At 36.7% G+C, this 22,904-nt stretch overlaps 1 protein-coding gene across 5 annotated transcripts in view; it reads right to left on the bottom strand.

Annotated features, from left to right (window-relative positions):
• The window catches only part of DNAH12 (dynein axonemal heavy chain 12), a 203,306-nt gene that overhangs the window by 26,705 nt on the left and 153,697 nt on the right, over positions 1 to 22,904 (bottom strand). For 4 of the 5 annotated variants that reach the window (XR_007404380.1, XR_007404379.1, XM_049098394.1 and 1 more), the window contains exons 60-62: positions 22,453 to 22,593; positions 2,754 to 2,912; positions 2,484 to 2,628 (exon numbers count right to left, since the gene is read on the bottom strand). Coding sequence is in view for 3 of the 5 variants with exons in the window: in XM_049098394.1 (XP_048954351.1) it covers positions 2,484 to 2,628; positions 2,754 to 2,912; positions 22,453 to 22,593 (445 nt within the window). In the remaining 2 variants the exon portion in view is untranslated. The remainder of the gene's footprint in view (positions 1 to 2,483; positions 2,629 to 2,753; positions 2,913 to 22,452; positions 22,594 to 22,904) is intronic. The other variant, XM_049098393.1, reaches the window with a different exon arrangement.

Below are 22,904 nucleotides of genomic sequence, written 5' to 3'. Positions count from 1 at the left end.
AACATTGTGACATGTACAAGATTCTCTACCATCTTTTACTTCCAGCCGATATGGCCCCTTCTGCTAATAGGGCCCAGATTTACACTTTCAAATAAACAACTAAAAATGTACAAAATTTTAAAAACAACCATTTTCAGATACTGGGCAATTCAGACAATAAGTGGTACAGGCCTTTGATCTCTGTGAAAGAGGAAACACACAAGGTGAGATCTATTATCCCTTTAGCTTTCTCCTGGGAGGTACATTCCAGCCTGTGGAACAGGAAAAGTGATTGAAAGCAGAGCAACACAATTTTGCTGAGTTGGTAAGATAGGAATCAGAGTCCAAGGAGAGAGATCACTAGAAGTTGCAAATTAGAAAGAAACTACCCAGAAAAAAGAAAAAAAGAATGCAGAAACTGACATAACAGTACTCTTGAATCTTTGCTAAATACTATGGTGTGCATGCATAGGCTAAAAAAAGAATGACTGGGGAGCTTTGAACTTGAGGATCTACAGAGCTACCAGAGTTCATGCAAGGCTGCGAATTATTCAAGTTCCCAATAGCCACAGTGGAGAGCCCTTGGTGATCACATGTGGCAGTTGGTAAAGTCCCCAGAAAAGTCACACTTTAGAAGTGGAGCTAAACTATCCATTGAGTAAAGGCTATTCTGCATGTGTGCTAACAAATCTTAAAATAATCTTTGAAAGGAACAATCTGAATTTAAGTAATTTAACTATGTAGCCAAAGGGATTGGTAACCTTTTTTCTACAGAGAGCTAGATAGTAAAAACTTTAGGCATTGTGGGCCATATACAATTTCTGCTGCATATTCTTTTTATTCTTTTTTAAAACAATTCTTTAAAATGTAAACATCATGAATATGCTCATGGCTGGACAAAAGCAAGTCATGGGCTGGATTTGTCCTGTAAGTATTGTTTGTTGACCCTTGACCTTGCAGGATAAAATTCAACAATCTTTAAAAGAGGATAACAAAATCCAAATTATCAACAATGTCTGGTATCCAAACAAACATTATTGGGCAGGCCAAGAAGAAAATATAATGTATAACCAAGAATAAAATCATTCAATAGAAAAAATCCAGAAACGATGAAATCAGCAGTCAAGGTTTAAAACAGTTGTTATGAGCAGCCCGGGTGGTTCAGCGGTTAAGCGCCGCCTTCAGCCCAGGGCCTGATCCTAGAGACCCAGGATCAAGTCCCATGTCAGGCTTCCTGCATGGAGCCTGCTTCTCCTTCTGCCTGTGTCTCTGCCTCTCTCTCTCTCTCTCTCTCTCTTTCTCTCCCTCTGTGTGTGTGTGTGTCTCTTGTGAATAAATAAATAAAATTAAATTTTAAAAAATAAAACAGTTGTTATAACCATGTTCAAGTATTTAAAAAATGAACAGAATGAAAGATAAATATAATATGTAAAAAAGAACTAAATGAACTAATAATGAAATATATAATAGCTGAAACAAAAAAAAATTTTAAGTTTTATTTATTTGAGAGACAGAGAGAGATAAAGAGCCTGTAGGTGTAAGCAGAGGGAAGGACAGAGGGAGAGGAAGAATCTCAAGCATACTCCCCACTGAGTGAGGAGTCCAATGTGGGGCTTGATCCCACGACCCTGAGACCATGCCCTGTGCCAAAACCAAGAGTCAGACTCCTAACTGACTGAGCTATCCAGGAGCCCCTGAAACAAATAGATTAATTGGATAGGAATAATAGCAGATTAGAGACTACAAAAGAAGAAATCAGTAGACTTAAAGATAGCAATAGAAACTATATAAACTGAAGCACAGTGATACAAAAAGATTTAAAAATAAATAACAGAGCACTTATCTAATGTATAATACCAAGCAGTCTAATGTATATTTAATTGGAATTATAGGGTGGAGTGGCAAAAAATATTTGAAGAAGGGGCACCTGTGTGGCTCTGTTGATTAAGCCTCTGACTGTTGGTTCTGGCTCAGGTCATGATGTCAGGGTCGTGAGATAGAGCCCTGCCTCAGATTCCATGCTCAGCATGGAGTTGCCTTGAGATTCTCTCCCTCTCCCACTGCCCCTCCCCCCTCCTCTCAAATAAATAAATAAATAAAATCTTTTTAAAAAAGTATTTGAAGAACTAATGGCCAAAATTTTTCCCAAGCTCAGGAAAACTATAAACCTACAAATCCAAGGAGCAAAATGAACCCCCTGCTTTGAGCACCTACAATGAGGGTCAAAGAACCAAATAGCAATAACCTAAACCTGAAACAATAAGTTTTTTAAAAATTTGGGTAGAGTTGACACACAATGTTACATTAGCTTCAGGGGTACAACTTATATTTAGTAAGTTTATATATTACGCAGTGTTCACCACAAGTGTAGCTACCATCTGTCCCATTACGTCACCTTTACAATATCACTGACTGTATTTCTTATGTTGTGCCTTTAATTCCCGGGACTTATTCTTAAATGGCCAATTAGCTGCATTTCAAAATAGGATACATTTGTCTTTTACCTTATCAGGTCTTAAGCACCGAAGAATTATTATTTTCTGTAGTTCATTTAGTTTTTCATCCATTGGTACTGGAAATTTAGCATTGTGTGGCTCTTTACTGTCATAAATTTCCCGCCATTCGGTTATATGTTCACAAAAATGCTCTCTAATGGAAAAAAAAGCTTACTAGTTATTATTTCATTGGAATATAATTTAAAAAGAAATTGTTGAACAAGGAGCTTAAAATTTACCTATCCTTATACAATGTTGTCATCAAGTTTAAACAATTACCTGAGTTCTTTGAAGGCAGGAAATTCACTTGCACGACAAATTTCCTCCCAGCTTTTATCCTGTAGCCAAGTTGGATCAGGATTTTTTTCAGCACTCTTAAGACTTACTCCTCCAGTTAAAAGAAACATCAGTTCCTGGTATTCAATCTCTTTCTTTGCCCTGTAAAACCAAAATAAAGATTGCTGTAAATTGCTGATTTTAAAACTGAATGAAGTAAATTTCTGCTTCTATAGCCTTGATAAAATAATCAGAACTGAATTATTATCCTACTGCCATAAACAACTGGAAAACTAGATAAAGTGAATGAAACGACTGTTTTTGGAAATTATACAATAGCCAGTGTAAGAAGGGAGACAAGTAAGGTGATCCCTATGATTGCCTCAGCTATCCACCTGGAGGCACTTTCCAGACTACAAAACAGAGGGATGATCAAAATCAGAACTTGATAGTATTGCTGAGTTGAATAAACAGAGGTCAGAATGAAGGAAGTCTGAGGAGGCAGAATTTGTGGGCAGAGTAGGAGGGAGGAGGGAGATGCATAGAAAAGAGGACCAGAAATCTGTGTATCGGTCCTCTATATGGATACTTAATATCTAATACTTAATGCTAAGGCATATAGGAAAAGGGTAAAACTATAGGAGACAAGGCAAAGAATATCGAGGGAGCTGTAAATTGAGCAGCTATCAGAGCTCACACGACTAGTTCTTGCCAACTACAGTTGAATTTTTGTTGAACATTGGAGGAATTCAGGAGCAATATCAGAGGGATCATGCCTTAGTAGCAAAGCTAACCTAGCTTCAGAAAAAAGTATATTCTAAAGCTACCAAAAGAAAGCTTAAAAACAAGCCTTGAAAACATCAAACTATTCCAGTAATTTAAGTACCTGCAGAAGTAAAGTCTAACGCTCTTTATATTTTTTAAAGAGTTTATTTATTTCTTTGAGAATGCGAGAGAGAGCATGAGCAGAGAGAGGGTCAGAGGCAGAGGGAGAAGCAGGCTCCCCACCAGCAGGGAGCCTGATGTGGGGCTCAATCCCAGAATCACCTGAACTGAAGATACACACTTAACCCACTGAGCCACCCAGGCACTCCATCTAATGTTCTTTAAAGGAATAAAAATAACCCCAGCATTTATCCATGTAAAATTCACAACATCCATAACCAGAAGAAAAAAAAATTCAGTCAATAAATATGTACAAATGATAGAGATAATACAACAAGAGGATAGGAATGTTAAAATTCCTGATTCACTGATTTCTTTCCAGATGTAGAGAAACTGAAATTATTCATTACCAGTAGATATACAGTATAAGAGATATTGAAGGAAATTTCAGGTAGATGGAAATTTGAATCAACACAAAAGCATAGAGCGCCAGAATCAGCACAAAAGAATAAAGAGTACCAGAAATGGTAACTATATAGGTAAACATATAAGACTTTTTTCTTATTATTTAAGTCTTTTTAAAAGATTACTATTTAGAGAAAAAAAACAATGTGCTGTGTGATTTATAACATGTACAAGTGAAATGTATGACAAAACAGAAGCTAGAAGGAGAGAAATGGTAGTATATGGTTATAAGTTCTTACACTATATATATATAAAAGAATATAATTTTACCTGAAGATAGACTGTGATATGATAAAAGATATACTACAATCCAAGTAAATCACTAAAAGAATAAAACAAAAAATTATAGCTAGTAAGTCAACAAAGGAGATAGAATGGAATAATACACACTCAATTCAAAGAAAATGAGGAAATGGAACAATAAACAGACGTGCAAAGCAGAAAGCAAGTTGTAAGATGGTAGATTTAAACATAACTCTATATTCTCATTGACTGTAAATGGTCTAAACAATTTCATTAAAGGTAGCGATTATCAGATTGGATAAAACAAACAAGACCTAACTACATGTTGTCTTCAGAAATACAGCTTAAAGACACAAATAAAAGTATGGAAAAATATATACCATGTTAACACTATTCAAAAGAAAGCCAGGGTCCATAATAGCATCATAAAAAATAGATTTCAGAGCAAAGGATAGAGCAGGGTTTAAAATAAAAAAGGTCAAGTCAATTAATTAAGAGGTCATAACAGTCCTAAACATTTACACATCTAATAACAGAGCATCAAAACACAAACACATATTGATAGAACTGTCAGGAGCAATCTCCATAGCTGAGAGATTTCAAATCTCTCTCAAAAATCAATTGAACAAGTACACAGAAAATCAATAAGGATATAGGGTATGGACAAGCTTGACCTACTGGGCATTTATGGAATATTCCATTCAAGAACAGCAAAATACACATTCTTTTCAATGGCATATAGAACATTTGCAGAGATAGACCGCATTATAAGCCTTAAAGTGTCTCATTCATAAAATTTCTAGAAAGGATAAGTATGGAGGCGGAAAGTAGAACAGTGGTTGCTGGGGCTGGGAGTAGGAATAGGAGTTGACCAAGGAAGCACAAGGAAACTTTGAGATTATGGAAATGCTCTAAAATTGGATTTTGGTGATAGTTGCACAATTGTATAAAAATCACCTAACTGTATTCTTACCATCGGCAAATTACATAATACGCCAATTACCTAATAAAGCTGAAAAAAGGGCAGTTTTCCAGATAAACAAAAACTAAAGTTTATCACCAGTAAACCGGCTTTACAAGAAATTTTAAAGAGACTTTTATGAGCTGAAAATAGATGGCATTAATTAATAGCAAAAAACATACAAAAGTAAAAATCTCACTGGAAAAGGTAAAGAGTAAAGGGAGTAGATTTGATCACTTATAGAGCAAGTATGTTGGTTAAAAGACAAAAGTAATAAAATTAAAACTACAATAATTAAAAGATGCATAAAATAAAAATTTGTAAAATGTGACATCAAAAATATAAAACAAGGGGGTAGTAAAAATACAGTTGTGGAATGTGTTCAAATTTAGGCTGCTCTCATCTTAAATTATTTATTTATTTTTATTTTTTTTTTTTTTTACTTATGATAGTCACACACAGAGAGAGAGAGAGGCAGAGACACAGGCAGAGAGAGAAGCAGGCTCCATGCACTGGGAGCCCGACGTGGGATTCGATCCCGGGTCTCCAGGATTGCGCCCTGAGCCAAAGGCAGGCGCCAAACCGCTGCGCCACCCAGGGATCCCTCATCTTAAATTATTATAAACACAGGATGCTATATATGAACCTCACAGTAACCACAAAGAAAAAAAAAATACCACAAAGAAAATGAGAAAGGAACTTAAACATAAAACCAAAGAAAGCCATTATACCACAAGAGAAGTGAGAAAAGGGCAGAAAGGAACAAAGACAACAGGCAGAAAACAATTACAAAGTGGCAATAAGTACATGCTTATCATTAATTACTTTAAATGTAAATAAACTTTCCAATCAAAAGACATAATGGCTAAGTGGATTAAAAAAAAAAGACTCATCTTTATGCTGTCTACAAGAGACTCAGTTTAGGAGTAAAGATACAGATAAGGAGATTCCTTGAGAAGTTAAAAATAGAGTTACCCTACAACCCAGCAATTGCACTACTGGGTATTTACCCCAAAGATACAGAGGTAGAGGTAGTGAAACAACAGGACACCTACACCCCAATATTCATAGCAGCAATGTCCACAAAAGCCAAACTGTGGGAGCAGCTGAGATGTCCTTCAACAGATGAACAGATAAAGATGTTGTTTGTATGTACACACACATACACACACACACACACAATGGAATATTACTCGGCCATTAGAAAGGATGAATACCTACCATTTACATGGATGTGGATGAAACCAGAGGGTATTATGCTGGGTGAAATAAGTCAATTGGAGAAAGACAATTATCATATGGTTTTACCTATATGTGGAATATAAGAAATAGCTCAAGGGACCATAAGGGAAGGAGGGAAAACTGAATGGGGAAAAATCAGAGAGGGAGACAAATCATGAGAGACTCGTAACTCTGGGAAACAAACTGAGGGTTACTGAAGGAGAGGTGGGTGGGGGGATTGGGTAACTGGGTGATGGACATTGGGGAGCGCACAAGATGTGATGAGCACTGGGTGTTATACTATATGTTGGCAAATTGAATAAAAAAAAAAGTAAAGATAAACACAGATTGAAAGTGAAGGGACAGGAAAAGACAGTCCATGCAAACAAATGAAAAGAAAGCTGATGTAGCTATACTCATATCAGACAAAACAGACTTTAAAATGAAGACTGTAATAAAAGACCAAGAAGGGAATTACAGAATGATAAAGGAATCAATCCAGCAAGAAGATTCAACATCTATCTATCTATCTATCTATCTATCTATCTATCTATCTATCTATACCCAGTGTATAGGAGCACCAAATATAGAAAGCAAATATTATTCTCCTAAAGGTAGAAACTGATAGCGATATAATAATAATAGGGTACTTTAACACCCCCACTTACATCAATGGATAAAGCAGTCAGGCAGAAAAGCATAAGGAAACACTGACCTTAAATGACACATTAGACCAAATAGACTTAGTAGCCATATATTTAAAATCCCAGCCAAAGGCAGAATACGCATTCTTTTCAAATGCACATGGAACATTCTCTAGGATAGATTACATGTTAGGCCACAAAACAAGTCTCAATAAATTCAAGAATATTGAGATTATATAAATATATATATTTTATATATTTATTATATATATTTAGTATATAGCTATATATAATATATGATTGTATTATATATTTTTATATATTTATATATTTTTTAAAGATTTAAAAAAAGATTTTATTTATTCATTCATGAAAGACAGAGAGAGACAGAGACATAGGCAGAGGGAAAAGCAGACTCCATGCAGGGAGCCCGATGTGGGACTCGGTGCCAAAGGCAGACGCTCAACCACTGAGCCACCCAGGTGTCCCTACTTTTTAAAAATATTTATTTATTTATTTTAGAGAGAGAGAGAAAGAGCATGAAAGAGTAGGGGTAGGGAGAGGGAGAATCTCAAGCAGACTCCCCACTGAGCATGGAGCTTGATGTGGGGCTCAATCTCACAACCCTAAGATCATAACCTAAACTGAAACCAAGAGTCGGACACTCAACCAACTGAGCCACCCAGGTGCCCCAAGACTGAGATTACATTAAGCATCTTCTCTGCCTACAATGGTAATAAAACAAGAAATCAATAACAACAACAACAAAAAAAAGACTGGAAAAACCACAAAAATGTGGAGATTAAGCAACAGGCTACTAAGCAACCAATGGATCATTAAGGAAATCGAAGAAATTAATATAGATAGAGACAAATGAAAACAGGAATATGACATATGAAAATCTATGGGGTGCAGTAAAAGTGGTTCTAAGAGGGAATATCACAGCAATATGAGCCTACCTCAAAAAACAATCTAAGTTTAAACCTAAAAGAACTAGAAGAAGAATAAATGAAGCCCAAAGTTAGTAGAAGGAAAAAAAATAACAAAGATCAGAGTGAAAATAAGTCAACCTGAGACCAAAAAATGTAAACAAAAAAGATCAGTGAAACTAAGAGGTAGTTCTTTGAAAATATAAACAAAATTGACAAACCTTTAGCTAGATTAGCCAAGAAAAGAAGAGGGCTCAAATAAATAAAATCAGAAATGCAAAAGAAGTTACAACTAACGTTACAATTACACTATAAATAATTATATGCCAATGAATTGGACAACCTAGAAGAAATGGATAAATTCTCAAAAATATACAATCTTCCAAGACAAATCACGAAGAAATAGAAAATTTGAATAGACCAATTGCTAGCAAAGAGATAGAATCAGTAATAAAAAAACTCTTAACAAACAAAAGCCCAGGCCCAGACAGCTTCGCTGGTGAACTCTACCAAACATTCAAAGACAGTATCTGTCCTTCTCACACTCTTCCTTCAAAAAAACTGAAGAGGAGAAAACACTTTCAAACGTATTTTATGAGAGTGGCATTACTTTAATACCAAAATCAGACAAGAATACCACACAAAAAAGAAAATTACAGGCCAATATCTTTAATGAACATAGAGGCAAAAATAACAAACATAGCAAACCAAATCCAACAATACATTAAAAGAATCATACACTATGATCAAGTGGGATTTATTCTAGAGATCCAAGGATGATTCAACATCCACAAATCAATCAAGGTGATACACCACATTAACAAAATTAAGGATAAAAATCATGATCATCTCAATAGATGCAGAAAAAAATCATCTAACAAAATTCAACATCCATTTATGAAAAAAACTCTCAATTAAGTGCATAGAGAGGGAACATACCTTAATATAATAATGTCTATATATGATAAACCCACGGCTAATATACTCAATGGTAAAAACTCAAAAGCTTTTCCTTTAAGATCAGAAATAAGACAGGATGCCCACTCTCCACACTTTTATTCAACATAACACTGGAAGTTCCAGCAACAGAAATTAGACAAGAAAGAGAAACAAAAGGCATTCAAAATGGAAAGAGAGAAGTAAAACTGTCACTATTTGCAAATACTTTCTATAGAAAATTCTAAAGGTTTTGTTGGAACTAAAAAAAAAAAAAAACTGTTAGACCTAATAAATACAGAATTGTAGAATATGAATGATATCATTCTAAAGAAATCAGTGGCATGTCTACACACTAATAAAGAACTATCAGGGAATTTAAGAAAACAATCTCATTTACAATTACATCAAAAGAATAAAATACCTAGGAATAGATTTAATCAAGGAGGTGAAAGACCTGTCCACTAAAAACTGTAAGATACTGATGCAAGAAACTGAAGACACAAATAAATAGAAAAATACTCTGTGCTCATGGATTGGAAAAACCATATCATTAACATGTTCATACCACCCAAAGCAAGCAACAGATATAATTCCAATAAAAATTCCAACAATATTTTTCACAGAACTATAAAAACTAATTTAAAAATTTGTATAGAATCACAAAAGATCCTGAATAGCCAAAGTTATCGTGAGAAAGGACAACAAAGCTGAAGTTATCCTGCTTCCTGACCTCAAACTATATTACAGAACTATAGTAATCAAAATAGTGTAGTAGTGGCATTAAGGACAGACCCATAAATCAATAGAATAGAACTGAGAGCCCAGAAATGTATATACAGAGCTCAGAAATAAATATACCCCCACACAGTATATACAGACAATTAATGTATGACAAAGGGGGAAGAACACACAATGGAGAAAGGACAGTTTCTTCAATAAATGGTGCTGGGAAAACTGGACAGCCACATGCAAAAGAATGAAACTAGACCACTATCTTATACTACTATTTCACAGAAATTAATTAAAAATGGATTAAAGACTTTAATGTAATACCTGATACCATAAAATTCCTAGAAGAAAACATAGGTTGTAAGCTTCGACATCAATCTTAGCCCTATTTTTGTGGCTATGACTCCAAAGGCAAGGGAAACAAAAACAAAAATAAACAAATGGGACTATATAAAACTAGAAAGTTTCTGTAAAGTGAAAGAAACCATCATCAAAATGAAAAGACAACTCAGTGAATGGAAGATGATATTTATAATAAATCAAATATCTGACAAGGAGTTAACACCCAAAATATACAAAGAATTCACACAATTTAACAAGAAGCAAACAACTTGATTTAAAAATGGGCCTAGGATTTGAGTGGACATTTTTCCAAAGAAGTACAGATGGCCAACAGGCACGTGAAACAATGTCCAGCATCACTTATTAGGGGTGCCTGTGTGTCTCAGTTGGTTAGACATCTAACTCTTGATTTTGGCACAGGTTATGATCTCAGGGTCCTGGGATCAAGTCCTGCATCAGGTTCTGCACTCAGTGTGGGGTCTGCTTGAGATTTTTTCTTTCTCTCCCTCTGCCCCTCCCCTGCTCATGCTCTCTCTCTTTCTCTCTCTAAAATAAACAGATAAAATCTTTTTTAAAATCTCAATTAGGGGAATGCAAAATGCAAATCAAAACCACAATAAGATATCACCTCACACTAGTTAGAATGGCCATAATAAAAAAGACAAAAAAGTATTTAAGAGGATGTGGAAAAAAGGGAACTCCTGCACCCTATTGGTGGAATATAAATTGGTGGGCACTATGGAAAATAGTATAGAGATTCCTCAAAAAGTTAAGAATAGAATACAATACAACCCAGCTATTTCACTTTTGGTATTTATCTGAAAAATATGAAAACACTCATTTGAAATGATACATGCACCTCAATGTTTATGGGGGGATTATTTACAATAGCCAAGATATGGAAACAACCTAAATGTCAGTCTCAGACATATAAGGAATGATATCTTGTCATTTGTGACAACATGGATGGAACTTGAGGGTATTATATTAAGTAAAATAAGTCAGAAGGAGAAACATAAAAAACAGTACAATTTCACTCATATGTGGAATATAAAAATAAACAAATAAGCAAAACGAAACAAACTCAGAGATACAAAGAATAGATTGGTGATTATCAGAGGGAAGGGAGTTTTTTGTATGGGGGAAGGGGGTCAAATGTATGGTGATGGATGGTAACGAGATTTTTGGAAATAATCACTTGGCAATGAATGCAGATGTTGAATTATAATATACATCTAAAACTTATATAATGTTACATACCGATTTTAACTTGTAAAGAATGAGAAACACACACACAAAAATGAGAAACACAAAACAACAATGGCAATGAATAGAAAACGATAACACATATGGTAGATATTAATCCATCTACATCAATAATCAATTTAAATGTAAATGGTTTCATTACATCAATGAAAAGACATAGCCTGTCAGAGTGGATGCAAAAATAAGATCTAACTATATGTTGTCTACAAAAAAAAAAAAAAAAATTTTAGAATACTACTCAGCCATGAAAAAAACGAAAATTTGCCATTTGCAATGAACGTGGATGGAACTAGAGGGTATTATGCTAAGCAAAATAAGTCAATCAGAGAAAAACAATTATATGATCTCACTCATGTGGAATTTTTAAAAAAGATTTTATTTATTTATTCATGAGAGACAGAGAGGGAGAGAGAGAAGCAGAGACACAGGCAGAAGGAGAAGCAGGCTCCATGCAGGTATAAAAAAGAATCAAGTGGCGGGGGGTGGAGGGGAGCCAGGCTAAAGCCGGGTGGAGAGCCTGGGGACAGGAAAGCCCCACCCCGGAGAAGCAGGAACTTTAAAAATCCGCACCGGATTCTTCCCCACGGAAAGGCGCTCAGCAGGGAAGCCGGGCCGAAGCGCAGGAGGGGCAGCGGGGCCTCCAGTCTCCCGGGGTCCCCAGTAGAGGAGGTGCGCCCCGGGGAGCGCGCCCACCCCGCGGGCCCAGCGCGGTAAAGGGCTGGAGCGCCGGGCGGGGCCTGGGGAGCAGCTCAGGTGGGGGCTCCGCGCGGAGGGGGCTGCGCCCTGCTGCCTTAGGGAGCCGCTGGCCCGGGAGTGTGATTCCAGCAGCAGAGGCCCCGGAGCCCAGGGCACCGGGGGACACAGCCCAGGATCCTGCGCTCCCCCCGGGACAGGCAGAGGCCGGGAGCGCACAGGACAGCGAGGATGCTCCTGCCGCTGGGCGCCCTGCGGGCTGTGCAGGTCATCGCCCCCCGCCCCCGGAGCATCCAGGCCAGTGCGGATTGGGAGACTGAGGTAGTTACTGGGGGAGCTGACTCCAGGACTGGAGGCCTGCCTGCCGCCAGTGTGGTTGTTCCTCCTGGTGTCACCCTGTGCCTGGGAGAGGCGGGCCGCCAGGGAACAGGGGCCTCACAGGATAAACAGCTCCCACTGAGCCGTGCACCTGGCAGGGGGCTGCGCAGCTCCCCCAGGCTCACACACCTGAGAATCATCACAGCAGGCCCTCCCTCCCCCAGAAGACCAGCTGGAAGGACAGGGGAAGAGCAAGTTCTTGACGGAGCAGTGCTGGGAAGCTCCAGGGGAAGTCGAGGGATTTACAGTACATAGAACTAGAGGGTACCCCTCCTATTGTTTTTTCTTCCTTTTTCCAGTACAACCCATTTTTATACCAGACTGTAAATTTCCATTTTTTTCTCTTTTCCCACCTTAACTACAATATTTTACCACCTCTTCATTTTTAAGATTCTTTATTTTTGACTTTCATACTTCTACAATTACAGGTCTAGATATATTTTCCACTTCTAGATACCCTACAACATACTCAATTTTGGGAGATATACAAGATATGTTTTTTGTTTGTATGTTTTGTGTTTTTTGTTTGCCTCATTTTGTTCTACAATGGTGGAAGTTAATACCTTCTAAAAATGACCAGTATGCACCCAGAATCAAGTGATACACCGTGCTGGTTCGTTCTGTGAGATTCCTCATTCCCATTCTGCACCCCTCTATGTTTTTGTGGTCAATGTTAGGGCTTTCTACAAGTATTTCTGGTTTATATAAATCTGGGACTGAGCATCTTCTAACATACAAAACTTAATATACTCAAAACCAAGAGGATCACCCTCTAGAACCCCTCAGACTACATTCTCCTTCTACTACAACTTCATCACCATCCACTACAATTTCATCACCACCACCATCTCCCAGCCCCCCCCCCCCCCCCCCCCGCTTTTCTTTTTCTCTTCTTCTTTGGGATTCTTGGCCTTTTATTTTTTTACTACTTTTTTTAAACTTTGTTTTTCATTTTAGTGGTCCTTTTGTTTTATTTTGTTCTGATCTTTGTTTTCAATTTCTGGCCTCTGACCTCATCAGAATCATCTAGGGTGTAATTTGCTTAGGTCACGGTTGATATTCTTGACTCAGCCCACTCATACAGCCAATCTGCACTGAGCAAAATGACTCGAAAGAAGAACTCACTGCAAAAGAAAGAATCTACTCTCTGCCACAGAGTTACAGAATTTGGATTACAATTCAATGATAGAAAGCCAATTCAGAAGCACAATTAGAAAGCTACTGGTAGCTCTGGAAAAAAAGCATAAAGGAATCAAGAGACTTCATGACTGCAGAATTTAGATCTAATCAGGCCAAAATTAAAAATCAATTAAATGAGATGTAATCCAAACTGGAGGCCCTAATGATGAGGGTTAAAGAGGTAGAAGAAAGAGTGAGTGACATGGAAGACAAGTTGATGGCAAGGAAGGAAGCTGAGGAAAAAAGAGAAAAACAATTAAAAGACCATGGGGAAAGGTTAAGGGAAATAAAAGCCTCAGAAGAAAAAAAAATCTACCTATTATTGGGGTTCCAGAGAGGGCCAGAGGGCCAGAAAGCATATTTGAACAAATCATAGCTGAGAACTTCCCTAATTTGGTGAGGGAAACAGGCATTCAGATCCAGGAGATAGAGAGGTCCCTCCCAAAATCAATAAAAACCGTTCAATACCTTGACATTTAATAGTGAAACTTGCAAATTCCAAAGATAGGGAAAATCCTTAAAGCAACAAGAGACAAGATTTCCCTAACTTTAATGGAGAAAAAGAATAGATTAACAGCAGATCTTTCCACAGAGACCTGGCAGGCCAGACAGGGCTGGCAGGATATATTCAGGGTACTAAATGAGAAGAACATGCAGCCAAGAATACTATATCCAGCAAGGCTCTCATTCAGAATAGGAGAGATAAAGAGCTTCCAAGATAGGCAGAAACAGAAAGAATATGTGACCACCAAACCAGCTCTGCAAGAAATATTAAGGGGGAACCTATAAAAGAAAGAGGAAGCCCAAAGAAATAATCCACAAAAACAGGGACTAAATAGGTATTACGATGACACTAAATTCATATCTTTCAACAGTAACTCTGAACATGAATGGGCTTAATGAGCCCATCAAAAGACCCAGGGTTTCAGACTGGATAAAAAAGCAAAACCCATCTATTTGCTGTCTACAAGAGACTCATTTTAGACCTAAGGACACCTACAACCTGAAAATGAAAAGTTGGAGAACCATTTACCATTCAAATGGTCCTAAAAAGAAAGCTGGGGTAGCAATCCTCATATTAGATAAGTTAAAGTTTATCCCAGACTGTAGTAAGAGATGAAGAGGGATGCTATATCATATTTAAAGGGACTCTCCAACAAGAAGACCTAACAATTATGAATATTTATAACCCTAGTGTGGGAGCTGCCAAGTATATCAATTAATAACAAAAGTAAAGACATACTTAGATAATAATACACTAATAATAGGAGACTTCAACACGGCACTTTCTGCAAATGACATATCTTCTAAGCACACATCACCAAAGAAACAAGAGCTTTAAATGATACACTGGACCAGATGGATTTCACAGATTTATACAGAACTTTGCATCCGAGTGCAACCGAATACACATTTTTCTCAAGTGCACATGGAAATTTCTCCAGAATAGACCACATCCCGAGTCACAAATCACAACTGATACCAAAAGATTGGGATCGTCCCCTGCATATTTTCAGACCATAATGCTTTGAAACTTGAACCCAATCACAAGAAGAAATTTGGAAGAAACTCAAACATGTGGAGGTTAAAGAGCATCCTACTAAAAGATGAAAGGGTCAATCAGGAAATTAGAGAAGAATTAAAATGATTCATGGAAACTAAAGAACATGAAGATACAACCTTTCAAAATCTTTGGCATACAGCAAAAGCAGTCCTAAGAGGGAAATACATCACAATACAAGATCCCTCAAAAAATTGGAAAAAACTCAAATACAGAAGCTAACCTCGCACCTAAAGGAACTGGAGAAAAAACAGCACATAAACCTACACCAAGCAGAAGAAGAGAGTTAATAAAGATTCGAGCAGAATTCAATGAAATAGAGACCAGAAGAACTGTAGAACAGATCAACAAAACGAGGAGTTGGTTCTTTGAAATAATTAATAAGATAGACAAAACATTAGCCAGCTTTATTAAAAAGAAAGGTAAAAGACCCAAATTAATAAAATCATGAGTGAAAAAGGAACGATCACAACCAACACCAAGGAAATACAAACGATTTTAAAAACATATTATGAGCAGCTATATGCCAATAAATTAGGCAATCTAGAAGAAATGGGCGCATTTCTGGAAAACCACAAAATACCAAAATGGGAACAGGAAGAAATAGAAAACTTGAACAGGCCAATAACCAGGGAGGAAATTGAAGCAGTCCTCAAAAAACTCCCACGACACAAAAGTCCAGGGCCAGGGCAGCCCAGGTGGCTCAGTGGTTTAGCACTGCCTTCGGTCTGGGTCATGATCCCAGAGACCCAGGATCGAGTCTCATGTCAGGCTCCCTGCATGGAGCCTGTTTCTCCCTCTGCGTGTGTCTCTGACTCTCTCTCTGTGTCTCTATGAGTAAATAAATAAATAAAATCTAAAAAAAAAAAAAAAGTCCAGGGCCAGATGGCTTCCCAGGGGAATTCTATCAAACATCTAAAGAAGAAATAATACCTATTCTATTAAAGCTGTTTTAAAAGATAGAAAGCGATGGAATACTTCCAAACTCATTTTATGAGGCCAGCATTACCTTAATTCCAAAACCAGACAAAGACTCCACCAAAAAGGAGAATTATAGACCAATATCTCTGATGAACACAGATGCAAAAATTCTCAACAAGATACTATCTAATAGGATCCAACAGTACATTGAGATTATTCACAATGACCAAGTGGGATTTATCCCCAGTATGCAAGGTTGGTTCAACACTCATAAAACAATCATTGTGATAGATCATATCAACAAGAGAAAAAACAAGAACCATATGATCTTCTCAATAGATGCAGAGAAATCATTTGACAAAATACAGCATCCATTCCTGATCAAAACTCTTCAGAGTATAGGGATAGAGGGAATATTCCTCAGCATCTTAAAAGCCATCTATGAAAAGCCCACAGCAAATATCATTCTCAATGGAGAAACACTGAAAGCTTTTCCTCTAAGATCAGAAACATGACAGGGATGTCTACTATCACCACTGCTATTCAAAATAGTACTAGAAGTCCTAGCCTCAGCAATCAGACAACAAAAAGAAATAAAAGGCATTCAAATTGGTAAAGAAGTCAAACTCTCCCTCTTTGCAGATGACGTGATACTGTACGTAGAAAACCCAAAAGACTCCATCCCAAGATTGCTAGAACTCATACAGCAATCCAGCAATGTATCAGGATATAAAATCAATGCACAGAAATCAGTGGCATTTCTACACACTAACAATGAGACTGAAGAAAGAAAAATTAAGAAATCAATCCCATTTACAATTGCACCCAAAAGCATAAGATACCTAGGAATAAACCTAACCAAAGAGGTAAAGGATCTAAACCCTAAAAACTACAGAACACTTCTGAAAGAAACTGAGGAAGACACAAAGAGATGGAAAAATATTCTATGCTCATGGATTAGAAGAATTAATATTGTGAAAATGTCAATGCTACCCAGGGCAATTTACACATTTAATGCAATCCCTATCAAAATGCCATGGACTTTCTTCAGAGAGTTGGAACAAATAATATTAAGATTTGTATGGAATCAGAAAAGACCCCGAATAGCCAGGGGAATATTGAAAAAGAAAACCATATCTGGGGGCATCACAATACCAGATTTCAAGTTGTACTACAAAGCTATGAGCATCAATACAGTGTGGTACTGGCACAAAAACAGACACATAGATCAATGGAACAGAATAGAGAACCCAGAAATGGGCCCTCAACTCTATGGTCAACTAATATTCGACAAGGCAGGAAAAAGGACAGTCTCTTCAATAAATGGTGCTGGGAAAATTGGACATCCACATGCAGAAGAAAGAAACTAGACCATTCTCTTACACCACGCACAAAGATAAACTCAAAACGGATGAAAGGTCTAAATGTGAGACAAGAATCCATGAAAATCCTAGAGAAGAACACAGGCAACACCCTTTTTGAACTTGGCCATAGTAACTTCTTGCAAGATACATCTATGAAGGCAAGAGAAACAAAAGCAAAAATGAACTATTGGGACTTGATCAACATAAAAAGCTTCTGCACAGCAAAAGAAACAGTCAACAAAACTCAAAGACAGCCTACAGAATGGGAGAAGATATTTGCAAATGACATATCAGATAAAGGGCTAGTTTCCAAGATCTATAAAGAACTTATTAAACTCAACAGCAAAGAAATAAACAGTCCAATCATGAAATGGGCAAAAGACATGAACAGAAATTTCACCAAAGAAGACATACACATGGCCAAAAAGCCCATGAGAAAATGCTCTGCATCACTTGCCATCAGGGAAATACAAATCAAACCCACAATGAGATACCACCTCACACCAGTGAGAATGGTGAAAATTAACAAGGCAGGAAACCACAAATGTTGGAGAGGATGTGGAGAAAGGGGAACACTCTTGCACTGTGGGTGGGAATGTGAACTGGTACAGCCACTCTTGGAAAACCGTGTGCAGGTGCCTCAAAGAGTTAAAAATAGAGCTACTCTACAACCCAGCAATTGCACTGCTGGGGATTTACCCAAAGATACAGATGCAGAGAAATGGCAGGACACCTGCACCCCAATGTTTATAGCAGCAATGTCCACAATAGCCAAACTGTGGAAGGAGCCTTGATGTCCATTGGAAGATGAATGGATAAAGAAGCTGTGGTCTATATATACAATGGAATGTCACTCAGCCATCAGAAACGATGAATACCCACCATTTGCTTCGATGTGGATAGAACTGGAGGGTATTATACTAAGTGAAGTAAGTCAGTCAGAGAAGGACAAGCATTATATGGTTTCATTCTTTTGGGGAATATAAAAAATAGTGAAATGGATTAAAGGGGAAAGGAGAGAAAATGAGTGGGAAATATAGAGGGTGACAGAACATGAGAGACTCCTAACTCTGGGAAATGAACAAGGGGTAATGGAAGGGGAGGTGGGTGGTGGGATGGGGTGACTGGATGATGGGCACTGAAAGGGGCACTTGACGGAATGAGCACTGTATGTTATACTATATGTTGGCAAATCAAACTCCAATAAAAAATATACAAAAAAAAAAGAAACTGAAATCTGGTTCTTTGAAAAGATCAATAAAATGATTAACCTCTAGCCAGGATAACTAAGGAAATAAATATACAAATTACAAATATCAGAAATGAAAGAAGGGCCATCACTATTAATTCCTTTGACATTAAAAAGATAAAAAACAATATTATGAATGCTATGTCCTCAGATCTGATAACCTAGCTGAAATGGATCAATTCATTGGAAGATATAATCTGCCCAAATTTACACAAGGGGAAACAGGTAATCTGAATAGACTTTGTGTTATTGTACTTATGCTGCCTTAACAAAATATAACAGGAAGGGATGCCTGGGTGGCTCAGTGGTTGAGCATCTGCCTTCAGCTCAGGTCATGATCCCGGGATCCTAAGATCGAGTCCCGCATTGGGCTCCCCATGGGGAGCCAGCTTTTCCCTCTATGTCTCTGCCTCTCTCTCTCTCTCTCTGTGTCTCTCATGAATAAACAAACAAACAAACAAACAAATAAAATCTTTAAAAAAACAACAATAGGCTCAGTTGAATAAATAATGCTAATTTATTTTCTCAGAGTTCTGGAAGATAGAAGTTTGGATCAAAGTTCTGGCTGATTTGGGTTTTTGATGAGCCCTCTTTTCCTGGCTTGTAGACGGCCAACTTCTCACTGTATTGTCACATGACCTTTCTTCTATGTGCATATGGAGAGAGAGAGTACTCTGCTAGCTCTCTCTTTTTTTAAGGTCATTAATTCTATCAGATGAAGAACATACTTTTATGACCTTATTTAACCTGGTTACTTCCTTAGAGGCCTCATCTCTAAATACAGTCACACTGGAAGTTAGCATATCAACATATGAATTTGGGGCAGATACAACTATGCAGTCCATAACTATATCTATTAAAAAATTGAGTCAATAATTATTAGCCTTCCAAAACAGAAAGCACCACACTAAGATGGGTTTTTGGAGAATTCTACCAAACTTATAAGAAGAAATTCTACCAATTCCTTACAGTCTCTTCCAGAAAATAGCAGAAGAAATACTTCTCTAATTATTCTACAAATCCAGTGTTACCCTAATACCAAAACTAGACAGTAGATAGTATAAGAAAACTACAGACCAATATCTCTCAAGAACATGGATACAAAAATTCTTAACAAAATATTAGCAAATTGAATCAAACAATGTATAAAAAGATAAACACACTAAAACAGTGATATTTAACTCAGGTGTGTAAGGCTGTTTCAACATTCAAAAATCAATTAATGTTATCTATCACATCAAGCAACTAAAGAAGAAAAAGCACATCTATCAGTAGATGCAGAAAAGGCATTTGACAAAATCCAATACCCTTTCATGATCAAAATTCTAAGCAAAACAAGTATAGAGGGAAACATCCTCAACTTGATAAAGAACATTCCCAAAAAGCCTATGGTCAACATCATACTTCAATATGAGAAAGTAGAAACTTTCCCACTAAGACCAAGAACAAAACAAGAATGTCCCTTTTCACCACTTGTCAACTAAAAATCCTGGCTAGTGTAATAAGAAATAAAAAACATATAGATTAGAAAGAAAAAAATTAAATTGCCTTTGTTTGCAAATGACATATTTGTCTATGTAGAAAATCTAAAAATATAAAAGAATTGACAAAAAAATCCTAGAACTAAGAAACCAATTATAGCAAGGTTGCAGGATGCAACATCAACATCCAAAAAGTCAGTTGCTTTCCTGTATAGCAATGACAAGTGGAATTTGAAGTTAAAAACAGGATACAATTTGCACTGGCACCCAAAAAAGTGAAATACTTAGGTATAAATCTCACAAATCATGTACAAGATCTATATGAGAAAAACTACAAAAATGTGATGAAATAACTCAAAGAATTAAATAAATGAAGAGACATTCATGAAGAGGAACAATCGATATTGTCAGGGTGTCAGTTCTTCCCAATCTGATCTATAGATTTACTGCAATCTCACTCAAGATTGCAGCAAGTTATTTTGTGTATAATTGACAGACTGATTCTAATGTTTATATGGAAGGTCAAGAGACCAAGAATAGGCAACAATTGTTTTGGAGAACACAACACATATTCAACACATATTGAAGGAGAATACAACTGGAAAACTGAGATTACTGGACTTCAAGACAATGTATTGGTAAAAAAAAAAAAATAGGCAAATACGTCAATAGAATAGAATTTTGTGGATATCAACAAACTGATTTTCTATAAAGTTCAATTTATATGAAGATTCAAAAGACCCAGAATAGCCAACATAATATTTAAGAACAAAGTCAAGGACTGAACTACCCTTCTAACAAGATTTACTGTAAATCTAAGTCAATACTACAAAAGAACAAATACAGATCAGTGATACAGAATAAAGAGTCCAGAAATACACCCATATAAATATAGCTACCCGATCTTTGACAAAGAAGCAAGGGCCATATAGTGAACAGTCTTTTTAACAAATGGTGCTAGAACAACTGGATATCCCCATGCAAAAAAAAAAAAAAAGAATCTAGATACTCTTCACAAAAATTAACTCAAAATGGATCAGGAACCTAAACATAAAAGGCAAAATCATAAAATTCCTAGATTACACAGGAGAAAATCTAGGTGATCTTAGGTATGTCAATGGATTTTTATTTTTTATTTTTTTGTCAGTGATTTTTTAGATACAACACCATGAGCCATGAAAGAATTGATAAGTTGGACTTCATTAAAATTTAAAATTTCTGCTCTGCCAAAGACACTGTCAAAAGAATGAGAAGGCACACCACAAACTGGGAGAAAATATTTGTAAAAGGCCTGTTGAAAGACTGTCACCCAAAACAACAATAAAAAAATGAACAATTAAACTGATTCAAAAGTAGCCAAAAGACCCAACAGATGCATCACTGAAGAAAATATAAAGATGGCAAATTAGCAAAGGAAAAATTCTAAACATCATGTGTCATTAGCAAATTGCAAATTAAAATCAGGTAACACTACACATCTATTAGAATGGTCAAAACCCAGAACACTGACAAGACCAAATGTTGGCAAGGATGTGGAGCAAGAGGAACTCTTACTCTTTGCTAGTGGAATGCAAAATTGTTATAGCTACTTCAGAAGACAGGATTTTTACAAAACTAAACATACTCTTGCCATATGATCAGCAATCACACTCTCTAGTATTTAAGCAAAGAGTTGAAAACTTATGTACATACAAAAACCTATATGCAAATGTTTACAACAGTTTTATTCATAAAGTTCAAAACTTGGAAGCAACCAGAATGTCTTTCAGTAGGTGAATAAACTGTGGTACATCCAGAGAATGGAATATTTAGTACTAAAAAGAAGTGAGCTATCAAGCCATGAAAAGAACATGGAAAGACTTTAAGTGCATATTATTAAGTGAAAAAACCAATTTGAAAAGGCTCTATTTCTTGTTTGTTTTTTTTAAGTAACCTCTACATCTAACATGGGGCTTGAACTCATGACCCCGAGATCAAGAGTCACATAGTTGGTAGTTACATAGATTTTTGCTTTTTAAGAGTCCATTAAAGTGTATGTGTATATTTGGTGGACTTTTATGTGTAACCCAAATTTTAAAAATCTAATAAACATCAAAACACCAATACTACTGTAGAGAAATGTATAGGTAAGATCATGATTTAAGCAGAGCAAAAACATCCTTTTGTGAGAAGCCATCCTTATCAAATCCTCATCCTAGTTTTCCCAGCCAAGTTTTTTAAAACAAATAAAAGAAAAAAAGCAAGTAACTTACAGAAGAAGATTGGCACATAACAAAAAAGAAAACAGCAGCTTGTCCTTCTCAAATAGTGATCGGCATATATTACAATATAAGTTGTATGTGAAGTGGTCATTTAAGTACCGTAGGCGCTTTTCCAAAATTTTGGATTTGTTACTGAAAGGTTGAAAAACAAGCAAATATGTTGAGTCAAACAAAGCTAACAAAAAATAAGTACCATATGAATTAACATGTAAGTATCCATTGTTAATTATGAAAATACACACACACACACACACGAGTGCATATAAAACTGGTGAAATCTGGGGGCGCCTGGGCAATGAAGTTGGTTAAGCATCCAACTCTTGGTTTTGGCTAAGGTCCTGATCTCAGGTGGTAGGATGGAGCCCCACAGTGGCTCTGTGCTCAGCCATGGAGTCTGCTTGAGTTTCTTTCCCCCTCTCCACCTTCTCAAAGAAATAAATAAA

The sequence above is a fragment of the Canis lupus genome, chromosome 20 (genome assembly GCF_003254725.2).
Source record: "Canis lupus dingo isolate Sandy chromosome 20, ASM325472v2, whole genome shotgun sequence".
In the NCBI taxonomy this organism is placed as follows: Eukaryota; Metazoa; Chordata; class Mammalia; order Carnivora; family Canidae; genus Canis; species Canis lupus.
The sequence above is the reverse complement of the archived record's forward strand: the minus strand, read 5'-3'. Positions and strand labels throughout refer to the sequence as shown.